The 27,538-nt window shown below is 39.0% G+C and overlaps 3 protein-coding genes and 3 non-coding genes across 6 annotated transcripts in view; all 6 read left to right on the forward strand.

The window, feature by feature from the left end:
- Positions 1-1,629: 1,629 nt before the first annotated feature.
- LOC121402034 lies at positions 1,630-4,444 on the forward strand. The gene is made up of 3 exons (XM_041587762.1): positions 1,630-1,713; positions 2,003-2,096; positions 3,425-4,444. Exons 1-3 carry the CDS (start codon positions 1,630-1,632, stop codon positions 4,291-4,293), a joined length of 1,047 nt encoding a protein of 348 aa, XP_041443696.1. The 3' UTR covers positions 4,294-4,444.
- Positions 4,445-10,873: 6,429 nt separating this feature from the next.
- Positions 10,874-18,779, forward strand: rps17.S (ribosomal protein S17 S homeolog). The gene is made up of 5 exons (NM_001366564.1): positions 10,874-10,929; positions 13,143-13,294; positions 13,686-13,791; positions 15,596-15,661; positions 18,659-18,779. The coding sequence occupies exons 1-5, from the start codon at positions 10,927-10,929 to the stop codon at positions 18,737-18,739; spliced, it is 408 nt and encodes a 135-aa protein (NP_001353493.1). The 5' UTR covers positions 10,874-10,926; the 3' UTR covers positions 18,740-18,779.
- LOC121402307 lies at positions 11,703-11,832 on the forward strand. Its single transcript, XR_005966733.1, has one exon. It is a non-coding gene; the product is annotated as a small nucleolar RNA SNORA71 (small nucleolar RNA).
- LOC121402308 lies at positions 13,474-13,606 on the forward strand. The gene has a single exon (XR_005966734.1). It is a non-coding gene; the product is annotated as a small nucleolar RNA SNORA71 (small nucleolar RNA).
- On the forward strand, positions 15,843-15,974 carry LOC121402306. Its single transcript, XR_005966732.1, has one exon. It is a non-coding gene; the product is annotated as a small nucleolar RNA SNORA71 (small nucleolar RNA).
- Positions 18,780-24,294: 5,515 nt separating the features above from the next.
- snx1.S (sorting nexin 1 S homeolog) overlaps positions 24,295-27,538 on the forward strand; it is a 30,614-nt gene continuing 27,370 nt past the window's right edge. The window contains exon 1 of the mRNA XM_041588347.1: positions 24,295-24,505. Coding sequence (XP_041444281.1) covers positions 24,401-24,505 — 105 coding nt within the window. The 5' untranslated portion in view covers positions 24,295-24,400. The remainder of the gene's footprint in view (positions 24,506-27,538) is intronic.

A 27,538-nucleotide genomic window follows, 5' to 3' on the forward strand; every position in this document is an offset into this window, starting at 1 on the left:
AAGGTCATCTTTATCATCACTTAAGTATTAAATGACAACAATAAACTGATGTTAACTTACTAAGAGTTTCTGAGCACTATTGTCGTTAACATTAATTTTCTAATTTTAGTAGTTTCTGAAATATTTGCAGTTTAGACTTCTGTCATGATTCTGGCACTTCCAGCTGCACATGACTTCAGGTGTGGCTATCAGACTCAGTCTCTCACACACCATGCACATAGGTTAGACCAGTGATCCCCAACCAGTAGCTCGTGAGCAACATGTTGCTCTCCAACCCCTTGGATGTTGCTCTCTGTGTCCTCAGAGCAGATGCTTATTTTTGAATTCCAGTCTTGGAAGTAAGTTTTAATTGCATAAAAACTAAGTATAGTACCAAGTAGAGCCTCTTGTAGGCTGCCAGTCCACATAGGAGCAACCAAATAGCCAATCACAGCCCTTATTTGGCACCCCAAGGGACTATTTTATGCTTGTGTTGCTCTCCAACTCTTTTTACATTTGAATGTGGCTCCCGGGTAAAAAAAGGTTGGGGACCCCTGGGTTAGACTAACACACCAGCACCCACATATAGGGTTGCCACCTTTTCTGGAAAAAAATACCAGCCTTCCTATATTCTTGCTGTTTTTTCCTATTAATAACATTGGGATCAAGCATTCTTTTTACCGGCCAGGCTGGTAAAATACCGGCCAGGTGGCAACCCTACCCACAAAACTCATACAAAACTTGCTGCCCCCACTTTCATATTTTTTCGGCAATGAACGATGCCAAGTACTATAATAGGTAAGGGTTAAGATAATTGGAATACACACACTTCCTACCAGCAATCAAATAGTTAATCAGCATACATACAGACTAGCATTTCCGTTTATCATGCAGAGAGCTAAAGTCAGCCATAGATGCAAAGACAAAGTTTTATGTGATTTTCTGACTGTGTGTGGATCAGCCCAACATTTTTCTTACCATGCAATTGGTCTTTTAGTAGATGTATTGCTTATTTGACAATATCAGTGGGTGACTGTCACTACAATTTGTTGGACATAACTTCCCTATGATTGCTGTCACGGCCCGAACATTGTCTGATTTGTTCTTTTGCTACTTCATTTAATCTGAATGGTTAGTGGCAGGTCTAAAGAGTGCGACGTCGAATACAAGGCTAAAATTTGCACATCTATTGCCAGTTTAAGGCTCACAGGTACACACATCTTGGCTAGCATTGTTCAGAGCAAGACAGATGTTACAAAAAGAGACATACATTAAAAATACAAATACTTTATAAAATAAAAAAGGAAAAACACATGTATATATATATATATATATATATATATATATATATATATATATAATGCAATCAGTCCCGGACTGGCAATCTGTGGATATATATATATATATATATATAAATATATATATATATATATATATATATATATATATATATATATATGACGCAGTCAGTCCCCGGACTGGCAATCTGTGGATTCTGGCAAATGCCAGAGGGGCTGCTATAAGGTGCCATAGAAAGTCAGAATTTAGTGGGGTGGTGGGGGCTGTTTGGGCCTCTATGTGGGCTAATTGGGCCTCTGTGTACTTGAAATACCAGGGCCTATTTTAATTCTCAGTCCAGACCTGGACGCAATGGTGCACAGCGTTAACATAGGTAAGACCCAGATGCTTAACGAGGAAACTTTGGGCGACTTCGGAAGTCGAAGTGCCGCGAGTGTATTGCCGCAAATGATTTTTCATTTTAGCAGGCGGAAGGCAGTTTGGGGAGAGTGTCGCCCTGAAGAAGAGGCGATTAGTCACCAGGCGACTAAATCTCCCCGAATCTGCCCGTGTGCTTAAGTCCTAAAAGTGCAATTTTGAAATACAATACTTAGTGCAGCAGGCTGTATGTAAAGTAAATGAGATGATCTTACATGAACAGTATATGTCTTTTATACAGAGAAACTTCTGTTTATAAAAACTGTAGATCTACTTAGTACATCTTTTTTCTCAACTTTTTTCTTAGGTTGCCCGTGAGAAAGTACCGATTTTGGATGTTAGGAAGAATTCAGGTATCCAATGTGTAATAAATGAGAATGAAACCAGTAGTAACCAGAGCAGTAAGTAACAATGTACACCCATCCCCATTTCCCAGGGACAACCCCTTTTTCACAGCCTCAATCAACCTGGAAATGTGTCCTCCCTATTTGTTTATTCATAGTCCTCTTACTGCACATGTCCTGCTAGTAATAACTAGAACCTCACTCCCTCCTTGCTGCAATTGGGCCTTGTCTTCACAGAGATGCAGAGTGTTGTAGTTTAGCAAACTGGCAATTTTGGTTTGAGATATCAGATTCAGTTTGAGAAACAATAAAGTTTGATCCCAGCAATAACTATAACATTGTTTTATTCTTGCATGTGTTCTGGGGCATTACATATGATGTTGCCACTGCATTTATATTTGTTATTGCTACATGTTCTGATTGAGTTTAACATCAATATGGCATTTATACTGAAATATGCTCTGAAGGCATTAAACATTAAGGATGATACTGCATTTATACTGCTATGTATTTTAGGGATATTAAACATGAAGTTGGCACTGTATTTATACTGCTATACATCTGGTTCATAAACATGGGTTTCAAAAGAACACCATAATACATGTGTTTTTTGACTGGTTACCATGAAGCATACCTTGGATATACAGTATCGCTATGTTGTATTTATGTTTTACATGGGGTAATTTGGATATGATTGCATTATATTGCATCTTCTGAAAGTATGTAGAGGCTAAACTATTTGCTATGAGTGGGTGTAGTTAAGGGGAGTTGTTGTGGTCTACAAAAAAAGTGCCACCTAACCTCAATATGTGTCCACAGATTTTACTTATATTTGATAACCTTACCTTCCAACCTACAGTAATGATAGTGATAAAGCTGTGTGCTTTTCTTAGCTTTGATATTCGAGCAGCACTGTCCATCTTTTCCCATGTAGGGGTCAATAAATCATAATACATTTGTTGGCCAGATTATATGAACAATATGTGAACCTCTTAGACATAGGGAGCCATACAATTACCATGGAAGGCAATATACGTCACCAGGCCTCCAGCTGGACCCAATTTAAAGTGTTCTAGAAGGGAGGAGTAAAATGGACACAGTCATTAGGATAAAAAGTATTTAATTTTACCTGAAATCAAGTTATAACGTTGTATAAAATAGTGATGTTTGGGGAGAAAAGTCTTACTCTACTGCTGAAATATATATTGCCATTTTCTGTGTGCACATGTATTAATCTATTTCCTGGTACTTATTTGTGTATTACATCCGGTAAGAAATATTAGACCTTTGCAAAAGTATGCATTGTATAGACATTACAAAAGTGTAGAGGTACTTGACTCTTCAAAAGAAAATTAAGGAGAGTAGTAATGATATTTGTTTTACAGGGTCTACACTACACAGCATTTCGGGACATAAGAGAGCTGGAAGAAGCAGAGTGTCTTCATTACATCAAGATAAAAATGACCATGTGTCAACAAAACCTTTGAAGATTTCATCTGAATCCACTGACAGCACCCTAGAAACACTGAATCCAGAGACAAAAAAGCATAGGAAAGGCCAGAAGTCTTGTAGGTGCTCACAGGACAACCTAGACACAAGTCTTCATAACAGTGTAAATAATATAAATAATGAAACAGAGACACAATTGTCATATAAAAGTGATAAGAGATACTTGGCAAATGAAGGTAATAAAACCTCTCTGCCTCATGAAGAGTCAAATAGATCAATAGATTTTTCACCAGTGGCTTCTGGTGTGAGCTCCTTCTACTCTCTTGAGAACTCAGAAGAAAGCCTTGCCCTTACTCCTACAGAATCATCTAAAATTTCAGGAAAAATGTCCAGTCTAAGTATAAGAGTAGAGCAAACAGATGGTAGAACACACTCCACATTACAAGAAGAAAATAGGTGCTCTGAAAAGTCAACGCAAAGTTTGCAAGGGACTAATTCATCATCACAAAAGACTAATAGAAGTACAAATGTTTCATCACAAGGATCTAACAAAAGTCAAGATTTGTCTATACAAGGGAGGAATAAGAGTCCAATAATATCTTCACAAATGAGCAATAGCAGATCACATTCCTCGTGGGTAGGAAGTTATAGAAACAGCGATGGCTCAGTTCATGAAATATATAAAAGTACAGACCCTTCATTGACAACTTCAAGTAGAGGATCATCTGCTTCCTCAAGATATTCAAGAAGCATCATCAGTTATTCAGATGAAGAGACAACAAATTACAACCCAGCAGAGATTTAAATATATGTAGAAATAGATGCACCTCAGTTTAAATCATGTAACATTGTATGCAGTGACCAAAAAGTACCGTTGTGACCGAAAATACTACACATTTTTTACACACAAATTGAACTACAGCAAAATACTTTTGAAGTTGTCAAAACCAGGTTTTCACAATTTCTTGTTTCACTAATAAGATTACAGAACTTTATTATTCCATTCAGAAAATAACACCTGCTTTCAGGTCTGAAAAAAATGTAACTGACAAAATTATTGATATTCTAATTTTAACATTTGGTAGTATTTGGTGGTATGCCCTTTATAAGAATAACTGCCTTTTTATATCACTTAATGCACTTTCTTCATATCTTTATTGCAGACCAGTTCTCCCATATTTGAAGAAAGCCTTTTTCCAACTGTAGTTTTCAGATGTCTCCACAAGTATTCAATGGGATTTAGAAAAGTCCATCATTTTGTCTTTACTTATTCCTGGGTGCTTTCTGAAATGTTCTTCGGTTTATTGTCCTCCTGGAAGACCTATCATCTATGATGGAGACCCAGCATTTTGACAGTAATGGAATGTCTTGGTTATTCCCTCATCTCATGATGCCATAACACATCCTCAAGGCATCCAGTTCCAGGGACAATAAAAGTAACCCCAAAACATCAGCAAACCTACTCCATGTTTGACTGTAGTGATGGTGTACTTTTCTTTGAAGGCTTCATTTTCCCTAGTAAATGAAGAGATGTTGTGATTGTTGTCTACTCTGCCCTTGGGACATTCTCTCAGAAGGATTTTAGCTCGTTTCGGTTATTTGACTAACTAGAGTTAGGCTTTCTTGTTGCCCTCTGTCAGCAGTGGGGTCTTTCTGGGTGTATTAATATAAAAACTTTTTTTTGAGGTGGTGATGATTGGTGTGCTGAAACTGTTTTACCTTGTTTATGAAGGTTAGCTTGAATCGTTCTGGTAGTTAATTTGCCTCAACCGTTAACATTTGGTTATTGCTTTGTGTCTTGTGCAGCTACATAGGGTTTATTTGTTTTAATCCAGTACAGTAACTCTTTTAGCCACGATACATTATTTGGGGTTACTATATACAGTATATATATGTGTGTGTGTGTGTGTGTGTGTGTATGTATAGTTTCTAAGTTGTTTTATTTTTGCAAATAAAAAATATATAAAAATTAAACAGCTTTTTTGTTTTGCAGTGTATTCTGCTTTACCATGAGTAGCAAAGGAAACCATGCCAACCTCACTTACCAAGTACAAGCCTATCTTTACCTGGGGGAAAAAGGAATGCTTTGTTCATATGATTATGCCGTACCCTGACACATACTCACTGGTTATAAAACAATTTTAGACATGTATCACCCTCTTATAGCACTTGTTAACAGTATGAGATGTTAACTTGTTTGCTTTCTGTTATACTACTCAACTGCATTAGAAGCTTTGCTACAGGTAGAGAGCATCAGGCTGAACATTCTAGATCAGGGGTCAGCAACCATTACTATCAAAAGAGCCATTTTGCCCCCTCTTCCACTAAAGAAAAATACTCTGGAGCCGCAAAACAGAACACAGCTTATAAACTTTTAAAAGTTTTAACCTTTTTTTTAATTTTAACTGTTACAAAAATAGAATACAACAAACAAAAGTGCAGTGTGTATGCATAGGCCTACTTTGAAATAAATTAAACACCGAATAGCCCTATTAAATGCTAATGTTCTCATCTGTTTAAAGGCGAGGGCTATAGACGTCATTAAAATATGCGTCACATCCGTGTCTATAGCCCTCGCACCTGCTGCAGCTGAAATTCTGGAGGCTTCTCTCTTGTCTTGTGTGTACGACCGCGGTAAGTACCATGACTCATGTTGCTGCAGCTTGGTCTTCCCTGTCACGTCTATACAGCCCTCATACCTGCTGGAGGCTTTCTGAGTGTGCGACCGCGGTAAGCTAACCATTATTTTAGCGCGATTGCACACTCAATACAAAATTATAGTGAATAATGTATAACCCTATGTAAAATTCTATCCCCTGTTGTAGGAGTTCCATGACCATATAAGGCACAAAGCTGAAGTCTTTGAGGTGATTTCTTATATTCATATTTTGCAATGGAGGCCATACATGCACACAAGTTTCAGTGAGTCCTGTGACACACATTACATCACGTAGCACCAATTATAATTGATGATATCACTAAGCACTGTTTATATATAATATACATAATTTACAGTGTACTAAAGGATAAGTAAACCTCAAAAATAAGTGAATGTAAAAATTGTTGAGAGTGCTATTCTAAGCCCCTTTTGTCATTTACATTCTTTTTTTTTTCCAAGATTGAAGGATACATGTGAATGGATTTTGTCACAACAGTGCCACCTGCTGGTCAGTTTCCGACTGTTATGACTACCAAGTAGTTAAAGGAAAACTATACCCCCCAAACAATGTAGTTCTCTATAAAAAGATATTGCATAAAACAGCTCATATGTAAAACCCTGCTTCATGTAAAGAAACCATTTTCATAATAATATTCTTTTCTAGTAGTATGTGCCATTGGGTAATCATAAATAGAAAATTGCCATTTTAAAAAATAAGGGCCGCCCCCTGGGATCGTAGGATTCACTGTACTCACAAACATACCAACAAACCATACATGTTAGGTCACATGAGCCAATTAACAGACAGAGTTGTGTCTTTCGCTTCCACACTTCTTCCTGTTACAGTTAGAGTTGAAGTATTTCTGGTCAGGTGATCTCTGAGGCCACACAGATAGAGTCACGAAATGGTGGCTCAAGGCAAGAGATGTAAAAAGGCAATATTTACTTAAATATATATTCCAGTTTGGTAAGATTCTTTAATATGCCACTTAATATGATATTAACTATCTGTTGCTTAAGTGTTCATTTTGGGGATATAGTTTTCCTTTAAGGAAGTTGTTAGGAGAAAGAAAGAGGCTGCTCTGATGTTCTTCTGGTTAGGAAAGATTTGAGATAGGTTTCTATTTTTTTCCTATGCGGAAGAACATCAGAGCAGCCTCTTTCTTACAACTTCCTTGACTACTTGGTGGTCAGAATGGTCGGAAACTGACCAGCAGGTGGCGGTGTTGTAACAAAATTGATTCACATTAACAATACATGTATCCTTTAATATCTTGGGGATGAACTTACAGAGAGAGAGAGAGAGAGAGATTACACCTAGGGGCAGATTCATCAAAGGTCGAAGTGAAGGTTCGAAGTTAAATACTTTGAATTTCAAAGTAATTTTTGGGTACTTCGACCATCGAATAGTCCAACATCGATTCGAAGTTGAAAAAAATGAATATCGAAATTTATCATGTCTTCAACTTCGACCATTCGCCACCTAAAAGTTGCCGAACTGCTGTTTTAGCCTATGGTTGACCTCCTAGAACCAGTATAGAAGCAATTGGGGGAGTTTGGGAGATCGAAGGTCGAAGTTGAAAAAAATCAAAGGCGCTATTCCTTCGATCGTACGATTCAAAGTAGGCCGAATACGGACCACTTCTACCCCCAAAAAACTTTGACCTCATTTCGGTTGGTCTTTTTGAATTCGAGTTTCGAAGTTTTTTTAATTCGATACTTGACCCTTGATAAATATGCCCTTAAATGTGTGGCAAACAATATGGTACAGAACTAAGAGGGTTTAAGTATAGGGATGTAGCGAACTGCCGATTTGGTGTTCGCGAACGCCGTTCGCGAACACCGGCAAAAAATGCGAACGTTCGCGAACAGTTCGCGAACTTCGAACACCGCTAAAATCGTTCGATTCGAACGATCGAAGGATTTTAATCGTTCGATCGAAGGATTTTCATTCGAATCGAACGATCGAAGCCATTCGATCGAATGCTTTTCATTGGATCCAATGCTTACAATCGTTCGAACGAATGGAAATCGTTCGATTTTTAGCGGTCGAAGGAATTCGAATGGTCGAACGATCGAACGCGAACTCAAACTGCGAACGTTCCCAAACGTTCGCGAACATTCGGCGGACGCGAACGGTCGAAGTTCGCGCGAACAGTTCGCTACATCCCTATTTAAGTATGTATACATACAAGAGAAAGTGCAGACAAGCTGATATACTACTGCTAAAACCAGTCAGACTCACCTATCTCTCCTCAGGCTCCCACACCCCCTTATACTTTGGGTGTTATGGAGAGAGGGGGGGTTGCATTTTGTAGTCTTGGTGGTTCTGACCAGTGGTTAAAATATTCTGGGAAACTGTTGCAGACATTTTGGCAGTATTCAAAATTACGGAAACCCACACAACTTTCTCTTGGGGATGTTAAATTGTCATGTGAATCAGTTAGCCTACAGACTTTAATCACAACAATAAACTGGAAAATGTTCATCCTGCAAATGTTCATCCTTCTGCAGCACGGTGCAAAATAGGGGGCATGCATGGACATAAGCGGGCCTTAAAATGAAAATGCTTTGAGGCAGTTTTACTTCCAGGGTTGCCTTAGTGTATTACACCTACACACAACTGACTTAGACATATTGAATCACATTCTACAGCAGTTAATAACACAGTGTTGATCAGTGTGCCATAAGTGATGTCAATGACTCTCCAAAGTAAGCACACGAGCGTGTGGGCTCTTGCGCGTATGTGCAGAGAAGGGACGTTTGGGTCGGCTGTGTTGCCCAGGGCACCCAGCTGGCCTGCAAAGATGCTGGAGTTCTGTGGGAAAGTGCTGCATTTTGGGTAAAAAAAATTTAACCAGCTGTTTCTGTGCTTTGCAAATTGCACTTCCTTCAAGTAAGTCTTAAAGAGATACTGACATCAGAAAATAACCTTTTTTCTTATCTATCATAACATTGTCTTTGAATGCTATTTATAATTTTGCCATCAAAGTATTGTGAAGGCTGCCATATTTGTACAGCAGTAGTCCGTTAGCATTAGAAACTCTAACTGACAGGTTAATGGGACAGTCAGGTTGACAAAACAGTCAGGTTTAGGAACTCTAAGTAACAATTATTAACAAAAGCAGAACTACCAGTGAAAAACAATCAACACGACCTATAGGTAACTTTTAATATAGATTAATATTTTGAAAAGAAAATTTTTAGTGTCAGTACTATTTTAAGGGCATAATGGGATAGTTTATGAGCTCCTATGCTAAGTGCAACAATGAATACAAAACAACTCTTTTTGCACTTTGTACACTGCCTACTCGCCTTGCAGAATTGCTACAGGTGTCTGTACTCCATTTGAGAACACAGAGACGTCCAGCTGCACTCTGCATGCATCAGAGCAACATTTATAAGGGTTGTTAGGCACACACTTTTTCACCCAATAGCAAGTCAAGTAGTTGTTTATTGCCATTTGTACTAGGAGTACAAAGGAATTACTTGTGCAGCATAGGGCAGTATATATATATATATATATATATATATATATATATATATATATATATATATATATATATATATACATTTTATTTTTTACAGTATGATATAGAATTGCATAGTGCAGTAATAATAATAGAGTGCAATGCACAGTTGCTATGTATGGTAGAAAGTGCAGTGAATACATATAAGTGTTAGACTAATGAGTTCATGAGATTAGGTGGACTCATTTGCGGTTTATTCTCTACTGTCTGCTGGATTCATTTGCAGTTGGTCCTCTACTAACTATTGGACTTATTTTTGGTTAGTCTAACTGCTCTTAAAGAGAAGTTGTTAAATAGTCTCTTGCTTCTGGTTTTTATGCTTTTCGGCCTTCTGTGTCTGAGTGAGTAGTTGGGCTTGTGCCAGGTAGTTCATATCCCAAAGCACTCTGCATTTCTTCCCCTGGTTAGACCCTTTGTTATTTTTTCTCATAAGCAGTAAGTTCCTAGGTTTGCCACCTTTTCTGGAAGAAAATAGCTATATTTTTGTGGTTTTCCCCTATAAATAACATTGGCATCAAGCAACAGTTTTACCGGCCAGGTGGCAACCCTAATAGTGCCCCAAAGAGGCAAGACATGCAAGTAATAAGCTGGGGTGGCTTAATCAGGTGGAGTATAAAACAGCACAGAGATTGCCAGCAATCCCCAAAGTAAAACCACACTTACACAGTAATATACAGATACATAAAACCTGTTAAAGCGGTTGTTCACCTTTGAGTTAACTTTTAGTATGATGTAGGGAGCGATATTCTAAGGGCGGGACTACACAGCCGATGCGCAGCGGAATTGGCCGTGTAGTCCTGCCCTAAGACAATTTGCATTTGGTTTTCATTTTTTATTATTTGTTTTTTTTTTGTTATTTAGCTATTTACTCAGCAGTTCTCCAGTTTGCAGCGTCAGCAATTTGGTTGCTAGGGTCCAAATTACCCTAGCAACCATGCATTGCTTTGAATATGGAACAGATTAGTGATAAAAAAAAAAGTAGCAATTACAATAAATGTGTCGCTTTAGAGAGGATTTGTTTTTAGAGGGGGTCAGTGACCCCCTTTTGTACAATTCTGTTTCTTTTTCCTAACATAATTTCCCACGCGCTCAAAAAAATGCAGCCAATTCTACTGCGCGCTATTGTTGTTGCAGTTATCCTCCCCGCCGCCGGTAGTCGCTGCTGTTATTGTAGACGTTACACTCTCTTCCGCCTGTTTATAGCCTCGCTCCCGGCATCCTTTGCTCTCTTCTACCAGCTCGGGCCAACATGGTGGGTCTTTAATGTAGCCTTGTCTCCAACATTATCCGTATCCATCCTACTATTCTGCTATTTGTCTCGGTCGACTCAAGTCCGCAGCGGCCTCTTTCATTCGTGCAGAAGCCTCACAGTGTAGTATTGGCAGTGGGGGCGAGTGCTGCTAGAGAATCTTTAAAGGGGGATCTTTGCTGAAACTGTCATGAAGGCCGAGCGCTTAGGAGCACAGGAATACGTTTGAATCCGATCATTAGTGGGAGGCTGATTTAAGCTGTCTCTGAAGAGAACGGGACATCAGCGGGAGGAAGTGTTAGTCGGTTTGTGTTGGGCGTAGTTCAGCGGCAGACGCGGTTCATATGATGGGAATGCAGCAGCCTGAGGAAATGGTGTCGGACTGTATAATGTGCTGCACAAGTGACTAGAGCAGTGCTCGGTGGGGCTGTATCCGGCGGTACTGCTTGTGTATACAGTCTGTGCCTAATAAGTGTACAACGCCGGTATTGGATGTAGTGGGGACCTGCCTGTGATATCTCTTTCTATAATATAACATGGGCCTGCAACTGTAAGCCCAGTGTTGGATATAGTCACATGATTGTAGTTCATCATCTGAAAGGCCACTATGGTTGTATTAGTGCAAAGTGATGAGAGCTGCTAGGTACCTGATATTTATATATCCTCACCCACACACTGGGGCTTCTGCAAAGGGAGCCTGAATGATGTATGTATGTATATGGCTGCATTAAACACTCTTGTTTTACCAGTTTTTTTTTTGTGTGTATTTGCTGGCAACCTGCATCGAAAGTGATTGTGGCCTGACCTGTGGCCTGGTCATTGATACTGCAGGAATATCACCATGTGCCAGTTTTTCCCGTGTTTGTAGTGTTGCATTACGCTAACGAACCCTGTAACTTGCGCACATTGCTTACAACTTACTTCACATTCATAGCTGTGGTAGGTATGAGCCTAGCCCTCCCTGCATTTGTATATAAAGGGCCAATGTATAATAAAGATACCAAACAAACAATACAATAATTAGGGTATCTGCCATGTACTTGGCCTTCTAACACTGCTTCTGTCCCTGTTTTAAGGAGAGATATATTTGTCGTTATATAGTGAATATGTACCCCCTATTGTAAATATATAGATCATGGAACTCCAAGGTTACTTTTAGTATCCTCATATTTTCCAACAAGGGGTACTTTATATATAATAATTATAATTGTTATAACAATTTTTAGTGACAAAAATGACCACTACTCACCGTTTATAACTGATGACATCACTAGTCACCGTTTATATAGTAAATAAAGTACCCCCTATTGTAAAATATAAGGATATTATAATTTACAGAGGAATTTCATGACCATATAAAAACACGATGCCGAAGGCAGTGTTTCTATACAGGTCATGGAACTCCAAGGTAACTTCTAATATCCTCATATTTTGCAACTGGGGGTACTTTATTTATTATAATACGCACGTTTCAGTGAGTCGTGTGACAGAAATGACATCAGAACTCACCATTTATAACTGATGACATCCTTTTATAACTGATTACATCAGAACTCACTGTTTATAACTGACATCAGAACTCACCGTTTATAAGGATATAATTTACAAGATATTCATGGCTTTTGTGTATTATATAGTGAATAAAGTACCCCCTCTTGTAAAATATAAGGATATTATAAGTTACCGAGGAGTTTCATGACCATATAAAAACACGAGGCCGAAGGCCGAGTGTTTTTATACAGGTCATGGAACTCCGAGGTAACTTCTAATATCCTCATATTTTACAACTGGGGGTACTTTATTTATTATAATACACAAATTTCAGTGAGTCATGTGACAGAAATGACATCAGAACTCACCGTTTATAACTGATGACATCAGAACTCACCGTTTATAAGGATATAATTTACAGGATATTCATAGCTTTTGTGTATTATATGTAGATAAACTATTTAGTGGCTTTATAAGTGTGCAGATTCATTTTTACACCCTAGGTGAAACAGAAATACTTGGGTCAAGTCATTGGCTTTTGCCAATTAGACATTATTGAAGAGATGATTTTTCCTCATGTAGTGAGTGTGGGTGCCAAAACCTACACTTGTGTACATTTTAAAGGCATGCTAACGATGGGAAACTATATTGGCTTTTTTCTTTTTAGTGTCTTGGGATCTTTAAACCTATTTATGCCTTTAACTTACTATTTTCTTTTCCTTTAGGGTCGTGTCAGGACAAAGACCGTTAAAAAGGCAGCTCGGGTCATAATTGAAAAATATTACACCCGGCTTGGTAATGACTTCCACACAAACAAGCGTGTGTGCGAGGAAATCGCCATCATCCCCAGCAAGAAACTGCGCAACAAGATCGCTGGGTGAGATATTTGACATAGCTGGAAGCTTTAAGCATGTTTTGTGTTAACATTTGTTTAATGGGTATACACATACCTTTATAATAAAGGAGTTCTTGTAATGTTTGCTCCGTATAGGAAGATATGAAATTATATTGTACTAAAGACCTTTGAATAAACTATTTCTCTGTAACATAAATCTAACCTGCATCGAAAGTGATTAGGGTTTCCTTTGTGGCCCAGTCATTGATACTGCAGGAAGAACAAAATGTTAAAGCTTTTCCCGTGTTTGCTGATTGTGACCTGGTATCAGCCAAACCCTGTGACTTTTGCACAGTCCCTTATGAACAGCTATATATAGGTTTAATGTAGAGATTCATGTTTATGATCTGTTTATCGTCCATCTTTCTTGTAGGTACGTCACACATCTTATGAAGCGCATCCAGAGGGGACCTGTCAGAGGTATCTCCATCAAACTGCAGGAGGAGGAAAGAGAGAGGAGGGATAACTATGTCCCTGAGGTAAGTATGGATACTTTTTGGCTGTTAGCCAGCTACCGACTATATATCGAAGGGTAGTTTTTTTTTTTTTTCTACGCCACGTGAGATCTCCAGTGTATATGTGAGAAACAAATCTGTGGGAAAAAACAGATTGCCCATGATTATCTTGCATGGACTTATTACTTAAACTGGTGAAGAAATTTGATACACTGGTGGTAGCAGTGCTCAAATTGTATCTATTTCTCCATGCTGCAATGCTTTCCTCTACATTTTAAAGTGTAATGTGTAGACTGACTTGTATCTGGTAGAATTCCAGCTTTTGTCCTAAAGATTAGGATCGGCATAAGTGGTGGTGGTCCCAGCAAATAATTCAGTGAAGTGGTTAAAGACTTTCGTTTGCTAGTCATAGGTATGTCAAAAATGTTTGTCTGAAAGGTTTAGTAGATTATATTTTCCTTAAGGTGATTTTGAAAACATCAGTTCTAATTAGCTTCACCATACAAGGTCAGAAGTTCCACTTTGTGCCTAAAAACTCTAGGGTTAATTAGGGAAGTAGGTTCTCAGGAGTGGGGGAAAAATGAAATATTTATAAAAGAAATGTTGGTTTCATGGTTCCCCTGGAACCTACATATATAGGTTTTAAAGGTTGTATGTGACAACTGGAAGTTACCAGGCCCTTTGAATTTGTACAGCCTGTGATTAACCTGTGGCTTTCATACAGTAAAAATGCCAGCTGGTTCTGCCAATAACTTGTGAAGATAATCTGTCATTCTTATAGAGGTTATATAAATGGTGCCATCCATTTTGGTTTTACAGCAGAACGTACAATAGTATCATGTACCATGTTACCTTCATGTCAGATTGCATCATACAGTCTATATTCTGTAAAAATTATGTATGTAGTATGTAATGTTTTGGCAAGCAGTTTACTTTGCAAACAGACAAGGGGCAGTTTGCATTGGAGCAGTTTATGTATTGGACCTAAGGACTGCAGTACCATAGACGTTTAAGAAATATTCCTGTGTTTAGAAATTGGATCTTTTGGTGGGATGAAATATGTGCTGGCAACACCTTGCAGTACTGTGATAAATAATACATTAATGTTTTTAGATTTTTAAAATATCTGCAACATGTTCTGTGTATCATTAGATTAAGGGCTGAACTACACAGGAGATTTTGTAGTATGCTGTTTGATCATCAGATCGCATCCTACAATGTAGTCTCATGTATAATGGGACTAACGTAACACATGGAAGATTTGGCATCCGATGCTACATGCTCGTTGGATGCAGACTCTGAATGCTGCATCTTCATCTTATGAGATCAAATGTGATGGTGACTGGCTTGTTTATTGGAATACATTGAATGTCAGCTGTAGATTTGTGAACAAAGCACGCCATTCAATTGTATCTGATCCGACTTTACAGCTACAGGGATCCAATTTGTGGGAGCCAACAAAATGTTGTCGTTACATGGCAAGATCATAAGTCTGACCTTTTAAAATGTCCCATGTAGTTCAGCCCTAACTAATCTAAACCATTATAAATCTACATAATAAATTTTCAATTTAAGTCTATAACCGGTTCTAATAGAGCAGTTAGCTCCTAGTCTCGGAGCTAACTTGTACACCTGATAAAGGACTCTGCCCGAAACATGTAGTGTTCTGTCACTGCCATAAATAAATTCACTCTGCAGTTTTAAATTACTGCTTTTAAACTCTGTGGTTTTTCTAAATTGATATAACGGGTACACACACACTATTTAAAATAGAGTTTCAAATAAAAAAAAAACTGCAACACTAACTTTTATGTATTTATCTTCTTAGGTATCTGCCCTGGATCAGGAGATCATTGAGGTGGATCCCGACACCAAGGAAATGCTGAAGCTGCTGGTATTTATATTTTAATATTTTCTTGTTTACGAACAAACTGTCAACTGTCCAACTGTCACATAACAGTAGTGGATGGAAGAGAACCATTTAAGTAACACAATATCTTGTGTGTCTCTGTTGTTTAGCATCTTTATTAAAAATGTTGCTACTTAAATGTCCTATAACCAATAATTTTCTCTGTACCTGCATCGAAAGTGATTTTGGCACTTCTAGTGGCCAGGTCATTGATACTGCAGGGAAATTATTGCATGACAGTTTTCCCGTGTTTGGAGGTTGTTCCAGCATACCTACCAAACCCTGTAACTTTCATACATTCTTTTGTTGAAGGCTGGCTTTGTACTTCTAAACTGCACATGCTCACAGTTTGTAGTGTGTAGAATATTCATGTAAAATTGTGCACAATTTGGACCAAGTCATTGCTTTCTGCTTGTTTTAAAAGTGTACACAAAAGACAGTTAAAAAAAAAAAATCCATGAAATGTTGCCCATGTGTTTTTTTTATTCCCTAGCACAGTTTAATTATATATTTATGGGGGGGGGGGGGTTCAAATGCCATAATTTATCACTTATTTCCAGCCTTTTAATTTTAGTTGATTTGTTTACATGTAAGCATATTATGGGACATTACGATAGGTAGAGAGAGACTTTGATATTTGCCTTTAGTACGTCTACCTTGTAGACAACTAACCTTTTATGACTGATGGTGCAGAAAATGTATAAAAACGCTGTTCTCTGGAATGCTCTTTGGGGAATTGCCTTATTGTCAGTTTTTAAAGGGGGTTTGACTGGTGCAGTTCTCGTCCTTGTAACCACAGAAATGGGGTTGCTTTCCTAAACATTACTAGTTTGTGGAGGTGCATAGTTAGTCAATTATATGAAACTAAAACCTAAACATAATTTTCTTTTTAAACGTGTCTTCTTATTTATAAACCATAAACCAATGTTGATTTCAACCAATGTTTTAAAAAATATTTAGGTGTGAAGATTACACTTAACATACATCAGGGCATGTTTTTATGCACAACATTTATAGTTATGTTTGTATGGCTATGTAAAGGAGTATGATATGCTTAATTGTCTATGGCTGAAGTTTTACTCTGGTTGTAGTTCTGAAAGTGTGGTGCAGCTCAGACCACTCTTCCTATGTATTTCTTGTGGGCCTCACTGTTCTCTATATTGTGAATACTGCAAATTGTTTGCATTTGCTTTTTATTATTGATTTTCTTAAAGGGATCCTGTCATCGGAAAACGTTTTTGTTTTTTTTTTTTCAAAACAAATCAGTTAATAGTGCTACTCCAGCAGATTTCTGAACTTAAATCCATTTCTCAAAAGAGCAAACAGATGGTTTTTATATTTAATTTTGAAATCTGACTTGGGGTTAAACATTTTGTCAATTTCCCAGCTGCCCCCAGTCGTGTGACTTGTGCCTGCACTTTAGGAGAGAAATGCTTTCTGGCAGGCTGCTGTTTTTCCTTCTCAATGTACCTGAATGTGTCTCAGTGGGACATGGGTTTTTATTATGGAGTGTTGTTTTTAGATCTACCAGGCAGTTATCTTGTGTATGTGGCCATACACTTGAGGTGGGCAATATCGGGCTGATCCGATTGTGGGCCCTAGGGCCCAACGATCAGATCCTAACGAATAGTAATGGGCGGACGGATCGCGGGGCCGCATCCCCCCCTGCTGGGGGGAAAAGGGAGGGGGGTGATATCACTCTAACTTGCAGTACAGCAGTAAAGAGTGATTGCAGTTTATCAGAGCACAAGTCACATGACTTGGAGCAGCTGGGAAATTGATATGTCTAGCCTCATGTCAGATTTCAAAATTGAATATAAAAAAAAATCTGTTTGCTCTTGGAAATGGATTTCAGTGCAGAATTCTGCTGGAGCAGCACTATTAACGGATTCATTTTGAAAAACGAATTTTTCCCATGATAGTAAAGGGGAACTCAAAGTTTTTATATTGCCATTAAAAGTGATACCATTTTATTCTCTGCATTGCCAGTTTGGACTTTTTGAAACAATGTAGATGTACTCCTCCAGGCAAGCATCTAATTTCAGCAATGCCATGCATGCTTTATCAGATTTGTTGCAGAACAGGGAAAGCATTGTGGGAATAGGGATCTTGGCTGGAGATTATACTTCTGCTCTATTGTTAGAACCAACATTACAGAGAATAAAACAACAATTCAATGCTTTTCATAGGAGCTACATAAATAAAATATACCCCCATGTTTTGATTGTTAATTTTTTTCCCTTACAAACATACCAGATTTACACACAATGCAACCTCCTATGTTTAATTGTGAAGTGGTGGATTCTGGGACTTTAGTCGCTCTGCTTTCCATAGTTTGGCACTAATTCTGTGCAAAGTAGAGGAAATCAAAGTTATAGAATCAATCACTTTACAATAGAACAGTGTATGGTTGTGTTTGCATTACATTGTGCATCTAAAGAATGTTTGGGAGTTTGTATCATGGTTTCCTTCAGTGTGTGGAATAAGTTGTTTGTGTAGAAATGTGAATACATTTTGTATTTGTGACATTTCAGATGGGTGTCATGTCAAAAAGGGGGTTTATTTTCCTTTAGCAAATAACTTTCAAGTCAGTAAAATTTTCTTAATGCGTATTGGAAAAAATTTCACTATACATTGTCAGTTATTTTTAGTTCCCCAATTTTAAAAAATGTTTTTGCTCACCATGCATCCTCTTAATTTCCTAGTACACCCCACACACAAGACCTTCACATGCTGCACCCATTATCTTAATCTCCCCACCTCTGTCACGTTAGGCACTCCAAGTTAGAAAGTAAAACTGTTGCAAGATGTCATTATTTTGTGTATTTGAACTGCCCAATTATTACAACTTTTCTAGGACATTGTCAGGACATGTATCACCTTCTTACTACTGTTTCCAAATAAAAGGGAGCATGTTTTAAATTGTCTGTATATGAAACTTTGTATATACTCTGCTAAACTCCTCTCCACTCCATTTTACAGGACTTTGGCGGCCTTTCCAACCTGCAAGTCACCCAGCCGACTGTAGGCATGAACTTCAAAACACCAAGGGGCACAGTTTAAATGTTTGTATCATACAGTCTCCAATAAATTTGTTAAAAACAATCTCTTGTATCTGTATTAAATAATGGCATTGGAAGAAGGAGCAGAGGAGGTGTGATGAGTAGCTGCTGGCAATTGTCAAATATGAAAACATGCTTGTGTGTTTTAAGTGTCGGTTGCAAAAAAAAATCTATTTTTAAGCTGACCATAGCCTTCACATATATACTTGTACAAAACAATTTTCAGACCATCTATGGACATCCAGAAAAATTTGTTTTAGCTCACTGCATTAAAATGAATGATCGGCATCTGAACATTTGTCTACAAGGAATAAAATCTGAATGTATATGGCCAGCTTTACAACTAGGCTACAGCCCAAGTGGGGCTATCCACTTAGGCAAAAGTAATACAGCTTCATAAAATAGTAACAGATATAAAAACAATTATGTATAAGTTATTCAGTCCTTGTTCCATATCTAGGATGGTAAATAAACCTCAAGTCTCAACCCAATTGTCTTTCAGCCTTGGCTTCCACAATTATCAATGACAGCTAATGAGTATTGTCTACAAATTTCAATCTTACTGGCCTTTAGACGTGGCAGCCCCACTGTTTGAAAGGACTGGTCTAAAGCAGCTGGACTAAATGAATAATCTTAAAGGAACAGTAACAATAAAAAATTAGTTTTAAATTAATGACGATCATGTAGTGTTGCCCTGCATTGTTAAAACTGATCTGTTTGCTTCAGAAACACTACTATAGTTCATATAAACAAGCTGTAGCAATGGTGGAAGGCTATATGGCACAGGATAACTAATGTTCTACATAGCTCATCTGTTATCTGCTGTTTAACTTGAGCCTTTTCTCCTTTGAATAGCTGCCCCCATGGCTACACAGCAGCTTATTTATATAAACAATAGTAGTGTTCCTGAAGCAAACGAAGTGCACACGCTAAGATTCTGGGAGATTTAAGGTGGCCATACACAGAGAGATCCGCTCGTTTGGCGATGTTGCCAAACGAGCGGATCTCTCCCCGATATGCCCACCTTGAGGTGGACAATATTGGGCTGATTCGATAGTGGGCCCTAGGGCCCAAAGATCAGATCCTAACGATGGGTAATGGGCGGTCAGATCGCGGGGCCGCATCAACAAACAGATTTTTAGTCCTGTCCGATTGACATCTGGCCAACTTTCGAGGGCCCCATAAACAGGCCAATAAGCTGCCGACTTGGTCTGTCGGCAGCTTTTATCGGCCCGTGTATGGCCACCAACAAGATTGATGTTATGGAGTGGTCAGCCCTATCCCCGGACCTTAATACAATAAAAAAAAACTTGTGGGTGACATTCAAAATGTTTCTGAGGCAAAACCAAGAAATGCAGAAGAATTGTTGAATGTAACAGGTGCCAGAAGTTGAATGACTCAATGCAACACAGAAGAAAAATCTTGAAACATTTTTCAGTTTATACAGTGAATTTTTGAGTTTGTAAAGAAAAATGTAGACACTGCTATTTTGGAACATCCTAATATTCCCTTCTTTCTGTAAAGGAATAACACAAATTTGATCATTTTTTCTTCGTTTTGATTTGGAAAAGAATGTGCAGTGTTCCCAATGCATTTGCGTATACGGAAATAAAAGCTATTATAAGGATTTTGAGCTTTATTCACTTTTTAGGAGAAAAACTTCAGGACAGCACCAACAAATTTTATATATAATAAAACGCCTTTATTTGTGCTTCACAGGGGCATCACAGCAACGTTTCAGGCCACATGGCCTTTTATCAAGCTTTTTTATTCACTTTTTAGAACACAATGCTGCTATTCTGAACACAACTGTAAATGCCGCTAACATTTCCTGATTTACAGACTGGATTTGTAATTGTTTCCTTAATGATGGGATAGTTTCAGGTATGCTTATGCTCCTCATATTACTGAGAAGAAGCAGACAAGATCTTTGCAGCAATGCAATATAATATAAAGAAATTGCTAATGTGGCCTGTGGCCAATATAAAAGTAAAAACCGAATAACCACACATTCTTGAACTATATGTGGATATATGGGCAGTGTGTATGGCCTTTCTTCATGAGAAAAATGGTAACCCCAAGTATTAAAGATGTTTTGCTAGGTAAACCTAAGCAAGACTTCCAATATTTTTCCAAATTTGTCAGTGAGGTCATCTAACCAGATCAATCATGGCTGCTCCCACTAATAATTATTTTAGTACTGACATATTCTTTAGTGCACTACGGAGATTTTATCACTGACTGTTCCTGTCCCAGTGATTCAAATAAACACTAATGTTCATATTAATGACTCCCTTTTTAGAATACGCTATGGTGCTCCTATCGGCAGAAAACTGCACCGGCCCTGGGTTATACTAGTGAGCACCACGGAGTGATCCTCTTCTGGCTTCTTCTTTCTTCAAATTTCCCAGGGCAGACGCATGCACAGTAGAACGAAATAGCCGACTTTTTAGTTAAAGTTCGGCTTTTCACTCTACTGCGCATGCGTAGCCGCGAGAAAAAAGAAGACAGAAGAGGATCACTCTGGTGCTCGCTGGAAAAAACCCGGCCTGGTGCAGTTTTCTGCTGATAGGAGCACCGGCCGGGTTGAAGAAGACTTTCCTTCTCCTTTCAGGATAAAAGATAATACAAACATTGGCTGCCTCTCATGAGTGTATTGGGCCCACACAAATATAATATATATAATATATATAAGGACAGACATTTTAACATGACATGTATTAACCTCTGGTAGAAAGCTCACAATAAAAAATAACAATTTATAGCAAAAGTACAACCAAAAAGTGTCAGCTCCACTGTGTGGCCAGACACATTACATGTTTAAAATCAATCCACTGCAGTACTGCCCCCTAGGGACCTACTCCAAGAACACACCAGGGTTAGAACCAGTCATGCAGTAGCCTGTGTACTATATATAAACATTGTTGCAGGTGGCATTTCCCTACCTGCTTCACTGCAAAAAAATGTATTCATTGTATCACAGTCAATATATCCTGAAACAAATAAAGTAACATTATAAAAAGCATTTATAACTTTGTGTATCATTTAAATTCAGCATATCTATCCACTTTGCTTCACATTGTAACAACTGTTTCTTTCTGTCACCTCCTTGTGCTCATTAATCCAGTTTGTGTATTCAGCATATCTATCGACTTTGCTTCACATTGGTACAACTGACCTCTTGTGCTCATTTATCCTTATTCTTACCTTTCTAGATGTATGACCCACATACATCATTCCACATGGGCATTTCAAACCATAGATCATATCAGTGTTACAAGTACTATATTGTTTGACAGGTACTTTAGTGCCATTTAATGGGTGGGTTACATGATCCCCCTTTATAATTGAATTTTTTTTATTACATTTACATCCAGAAAATGCACTGAATCAGTGCTATATTCCGCTGTAAATTTTATAGTAGGGTGTTGTGAATTAATATGCTGTAAAAATTCACATAGCTTTGGTTCACTTGAATCCCACAACATGTTTCATGCTACCACAAAAGAAGGGGTCAATTGTTTCAATGGTGCTTTGATGTTTGATTTGCATGTGTTTAAAGTTTTTAAATAATTATGTGGCAAGTCTAATTTACGGTGATGGTAAGGGTATGGGGTGATATACTGCTACAGATTGCCATAAAGGCAGAGTTGTGGAATATTGTGTGATTTGCCTATTCCCGCCAATGACCAAATAACACTTTTTGGTTCCAGGAGATAAAGATTACTAAGGATTATCGACATTAGTGTTTGAGATTTAGGGATTATGTGCCTTTATAATTACTGCATATACCTATTCAGGATTATGTGTATATATGTCAACATGATTACTTTTGATTGTGTACATGAAATATAAAAGGGATTAGGTCCTGCATAACTTGCCTGAGGCCTCTGCACCATTAAAGGACCAGTAACATAAAAAAAAAATTTTTTAATTGTATACTACGAAAAAAAACCCACCAACACATATGAAACTTTAAAATTGCGAAGTCTTTATTTAGAAATAACTTACTGAATCTCCACTCGCGCTCCTCTTCAGAAAAGGCGACAGGGCGACGAACCATCATGCGGTGCTCAATTTCTTCTCCCTGGCTTTCTCCTATAAGAAAGGCATGGAGGAGAAATCGAGTGCCGCATGATGGATCACCCAATCTCCTTTTCTGAAGAGGAGCGCAAGCGGAGATTCGGTAAGTTATTTCTAAATAAAGACTTTGCGATTTTAAAGTTTAATATGCGTTGGTGTTTTTTTTTTATAGTATACAAAAAAAAAATTTTTTTACATTTTTTTGATGTTGCTGATCCTTTAAGAACTGTCCCACATTCTGACAAGCCCAGAGCCGGGCCAACCTGGCCAGCCACAGTGCTCTTGATTGCGCATGCGCGAAAATGCTCTCAAGTGCGCATGCGACGTGCCTGGCGCCCTAGGCACGTGCCTATTCTGCCTACCCCTAGTTCCGGCCCTGGACAAGCCGGATAAAGATGCCTATGCATGTAGATCCCCTTGCTTGGCTTGGTTTTCAACCACTAGCTGTCCTTTTGGGCCACCTGCACACTGGACCAAATCAGGGAAACATGATTGTTTGCCTGGGGGTAGGGTTGCCACCTGGCCGGTATTTTACAGGCCTGACCGGTAAAAATTATACTTGACCCCAATGTTATTAATAGGGAAAAAATCTAAATATATAGGAAGGCCAGTATTTTTTTCCAAAAAAGGTGGCAACCCTACCTGGGGGCCAAAGATCTGATCATATTGAGAGAGTACTTGACTTGTTGGGTGAGGACTGCATCAACACACAGATATTTTCCTAGCCCAACAAGATTTTCAAACATGCCCAATTGGCATACGGCAGTTAGTCCTTTCAGATGGTTATATATATATATATATATATATATATATATAATCATCTTAATGGTGCAGGAGTTTCATAGAGGAGAGGCTTGTGAAGGGATACAGGGTGCAGTGCTAATATAGGCTATATGGGGGTTCAGATCTTTATGGCACTACACAGTTCAGATGGCTGCACTTCATGATGTGAAGTAGAACAGCTACAACAAGCAAATGAAAAATGTTCCTAATCGCAATCATCCAAATAGCACACGGTTGGTCACCAAGGAACTACACAGAGACCCATTCTGCTGGGCCCCCCAAAATAAGTGTAAAATAAAGTGTTCTGGATCTAGCTAAATACTAAGGATCAGCATTCAGGAAACGAGTGTCAAATGCTGCTGTAGAAAGCTGCTACAGAGTGATATTTGCCTGGTTTAATTATTAGGTGGCAACAACCAGGTCAGGACTGGGAGCCAAAATAGGCCCTGCTGGCTGTCAGCTACACACAAGCCCAAACAGCTCCCACCAGACCAGACCACTAAATATTTATTGTCTATGGCATCTTACAGCAGCCCCTCAATTTTCCAGTCGGAGCCTGGCAGCAACTCCATATCATTACAACAATCCAGTCTCCAGTTGACGCCAGGGATTTTGGGGCAGGCTGCAGTACCCCTAAATTGCCACTAGTTGCACTGTATTCAACATTCATCCCAAAACGCTCTGGCGGCGCTGATGCCGCTGTTCTTGTTTTTGTTCGACTACGTCACGTTCCTTCCCGTCTCCGCTACCTCCGTGTGTTCCTGTCTCGCACATCCCGCTTCCGGCAGGTTTGGTGATGGCGGATGAAAGCGGCGACTGTCAGCGGCTTCCACCGGAACTGGATGAGGAGGCCCCGGGAACTAACAGTGACACAGAAGGAGAGGATATCTTTACCGGAGCTGTGAGTGATAGTGCAAGGGAGAGTGATTTACTGTGTTGGCTGAGGCACATAGAGACGCACGGGTTGCTGAATGTCACTGTCACAGACCGTGGCGCCTTTCACTGAACTAGACACTTTGTCAAATGGGAAACAATTTCCGCTAAAGGGACAAGTCAGTGTAGAACTATAGAGATTTGCCCGAAGCCATTCAGTGCGAAATGGAATCTTGAGTGGACGTCAGCTGACTTCTACTTCATTGTCTCAAGAGGGTCAGAATAAACAATGCACAAAGGGGCTAAACAAATTACTGCTTTTAGTTCCAATTCCATTAAAATCCATAGTACGTGTAAATGACTGTGTGATGGAATGTTGGTTAGAATTGCATTTAAAAAATGTTATTAGCACTCCGTTAATGTTGCATTACTTTGACTACTGTGCCCTTAGTGCCGGTATTTTCACCTTCCATGACACCAGTATGTGCCAGGACTCTTAGACAAGTTGGTATAAGACATAACAGGGCATCTTAGGCTATTGTACATCAGACTGGCAGCTGCCTCATCTACTTTTTTTCATATTCACCCTTTTAATGTACCGCTGTCAGTGCCCTACAGAGTCTTAATCAAGGGTTGTTTAAATATGCAGTAGTCTGGTCCAATCAGTTGCTGCTATTTATGGTTTTTGCTTTGTCCATCAACAATGTATTTTGCTACAGTGCTGAAGGAATGAAGCCAAAACCGCTTTCACTTAAAGGAACAGTTCAGTGTGAAAATAAAAACTGGGTAAATAGATAGGCTGTGCAAAATAAAAAAGTTTTCTAAAATAGTTAGTTAGCCAAAAATGCAATGTATAAAGACTGAAGTGACTGGATGTATAATATAATAGCCAGAACACTACTTCCTGCTTTTCAGCTCTCTAACTCTGAGGGGGGGGCACGTGGTACATATCTGTTCAGTGAGTTTGCAATTGATCCTCAGCATTCCGCTCAAATTCAAAAGCAACAGATATGACCCATGTGGCCCCCTCAAGTCTCTGATTGGTTACTGCCTGGTAACCAATCAGTGTAAACCAAGAGAGCTGAAAAGCAGGAAATAGTGTTCTGGCTATTATGTCACACATCCAATCTCTCCAGCCTTTATACATTACATTTTTGCCTAACTAACTATATTAGAAACATTTTTATTTTGCACATCCTATCTATTTGCCCAGTTTTTATTTTTACACTGCACAATTCCTTCAATGTACCACTGTTGCTTCAACCCCTTCTGCTTGTCTGTATTAGTCCAACGTTGATTTCAATTGCTGAGTTCTGCAGTCTGTCTAGCAGTACACTAACCCCTAACATACAATATATCTCACAGGTAACAGGTTGCATTTAGTTTTAGTGCCACTAGCCTCTACTCATCCTAAGGGTGATGGAACAGGGAGATTTGTCGCCTGTGTGTATATCTTTACTACCTTTAGATGACACATCTCCCAATCCCATTTCACTAACATTAGAACTGCCGCCAGGTAAATACATTACTCGTGGCGATTTGGCTTAATTGCGGGAAATTGCTAAGGAAGGCATTTGCCCACAATTAAGCCGGATCGCTGCAATTAATGTAATACTGTGCTACCACAGATGAAAAGTCTCCCCGTTGTACCATTGTCCTTAACTGTACACTGTCTGATCTCTGAACTTCAGAGGTGGATATCTTCTTCAGAGTAACAAAACACATGAATGTCATAAGTCTCCATGCCCGTGCATTCTGGGGGAGATGTGTGGCCATTAGGCTCCTTCTCCCTCTGAAACCCGGCCCCATTGAGGGTGCATATATTTTCAGGACCTTCTCAGAGGTCCAGACCAAGTCCTTGGACTGGAGGGGGATGGATAAAGAGACCCCCCAGCCTTGCAGCAAAGGGAGACCCTTGCATCCAGCGGGCCTTTCGGCCAGTCAAGGATAAAGGGGCACCGCCTAACTTTGAGGAATGGGAGTCTGAAGACTCTTTTTATCATTGCACCTTTTTATCTGGTGACTTTGAGTTTGGGACTTTGTCATTTTTAAGGCAAGTCCAATTACACTGCTGCTCTTATTGCACTGGGTGACTTGAAGTGCTTCCTTGGGCTTCAATTAAAAAACACAAATTACCACACTCTAGTGAGCAGGAGCAGTAGCAATAATTATATGTGCACAAAATTAAGCAGAAATATATTTAAAAGGGACAATTTAAGATCATGGTAGCCAGTAAAGCCTTCAAGTTGTAGGCCATATGTAAGCATGCAATTAGCGTTCATTTGCACTATGAGTATGTTTTAATCTTCAGAAGATTGCAGCTCTTCCTTACATTTGGCTTGGATAACTGCAGTCCGGTATGCATGGTGGAGTGCAGCTGTAGTTGCAGGTTATGGGGTTAAACAATAAACAATAAACTTTAAAAGAATCAGTGACAGGACTGGCCTCTGATTGGTGTTGCAACTTTCTCAAGTTATCTAATCCATCCTTCTGGTATTTTAAAGTTAGCCATGTTTCAAAATTGGTGCACAAATCAGCATTATCTAGTCAGTGCATAACTAGGTTGAGCAACACAAAGCTACTTTGGCTGTTTCTGGTATAAACACATCACATGTTGCTGACTGTGACTATATGCCAGGGGTGTCCAAACTTTTGGCTCACAGGGCCACATTGGAAAAAGAAAAATTGTCTGGGGCCACACATGAAATACACAAACACGTTTGATTTGTAAAAGAAAAGGAAATACACAGAAAAGAACTACAATGCCAGTTGGATAACCAGATGGAGCTATACACTGGAATATGGGACACCTGGATATTAAATAGACGTATTATTATATTATTATTGCTAACTGGGCAATGGGCAGAGTCCCCCCTCCTCCTATATCCTTTGCAACATGACGTTTCCTCTGGAACAAAGCTGGGCCGCATTCATATGCATCCTGGGCCGCATTTGGCCCTCGGGCCGCAGTTTGGACACCCCTGCTATATGCAAAGTCTTGGCTTAGAACTCTCTTCTGAATCATCATCTTGTGTAACCAGAAGCGATTTTAATAGCCGAC

This window comes from Xenopus laevis, chromosome 3S (genome assembly GCF_017654675.1).
Source record: "Xenopus laevis strain J_2021 chromosome 3S, Xenopus_laevis_v10.1, whole genome shotgun sequence".
Classification (NCBI taxonomy): domain Eukaryota; kingdom Metazoa; phylum Chordata; class Amphibia; order Anura; family Pipidae; genus Xenopus; species Xenopus laevis.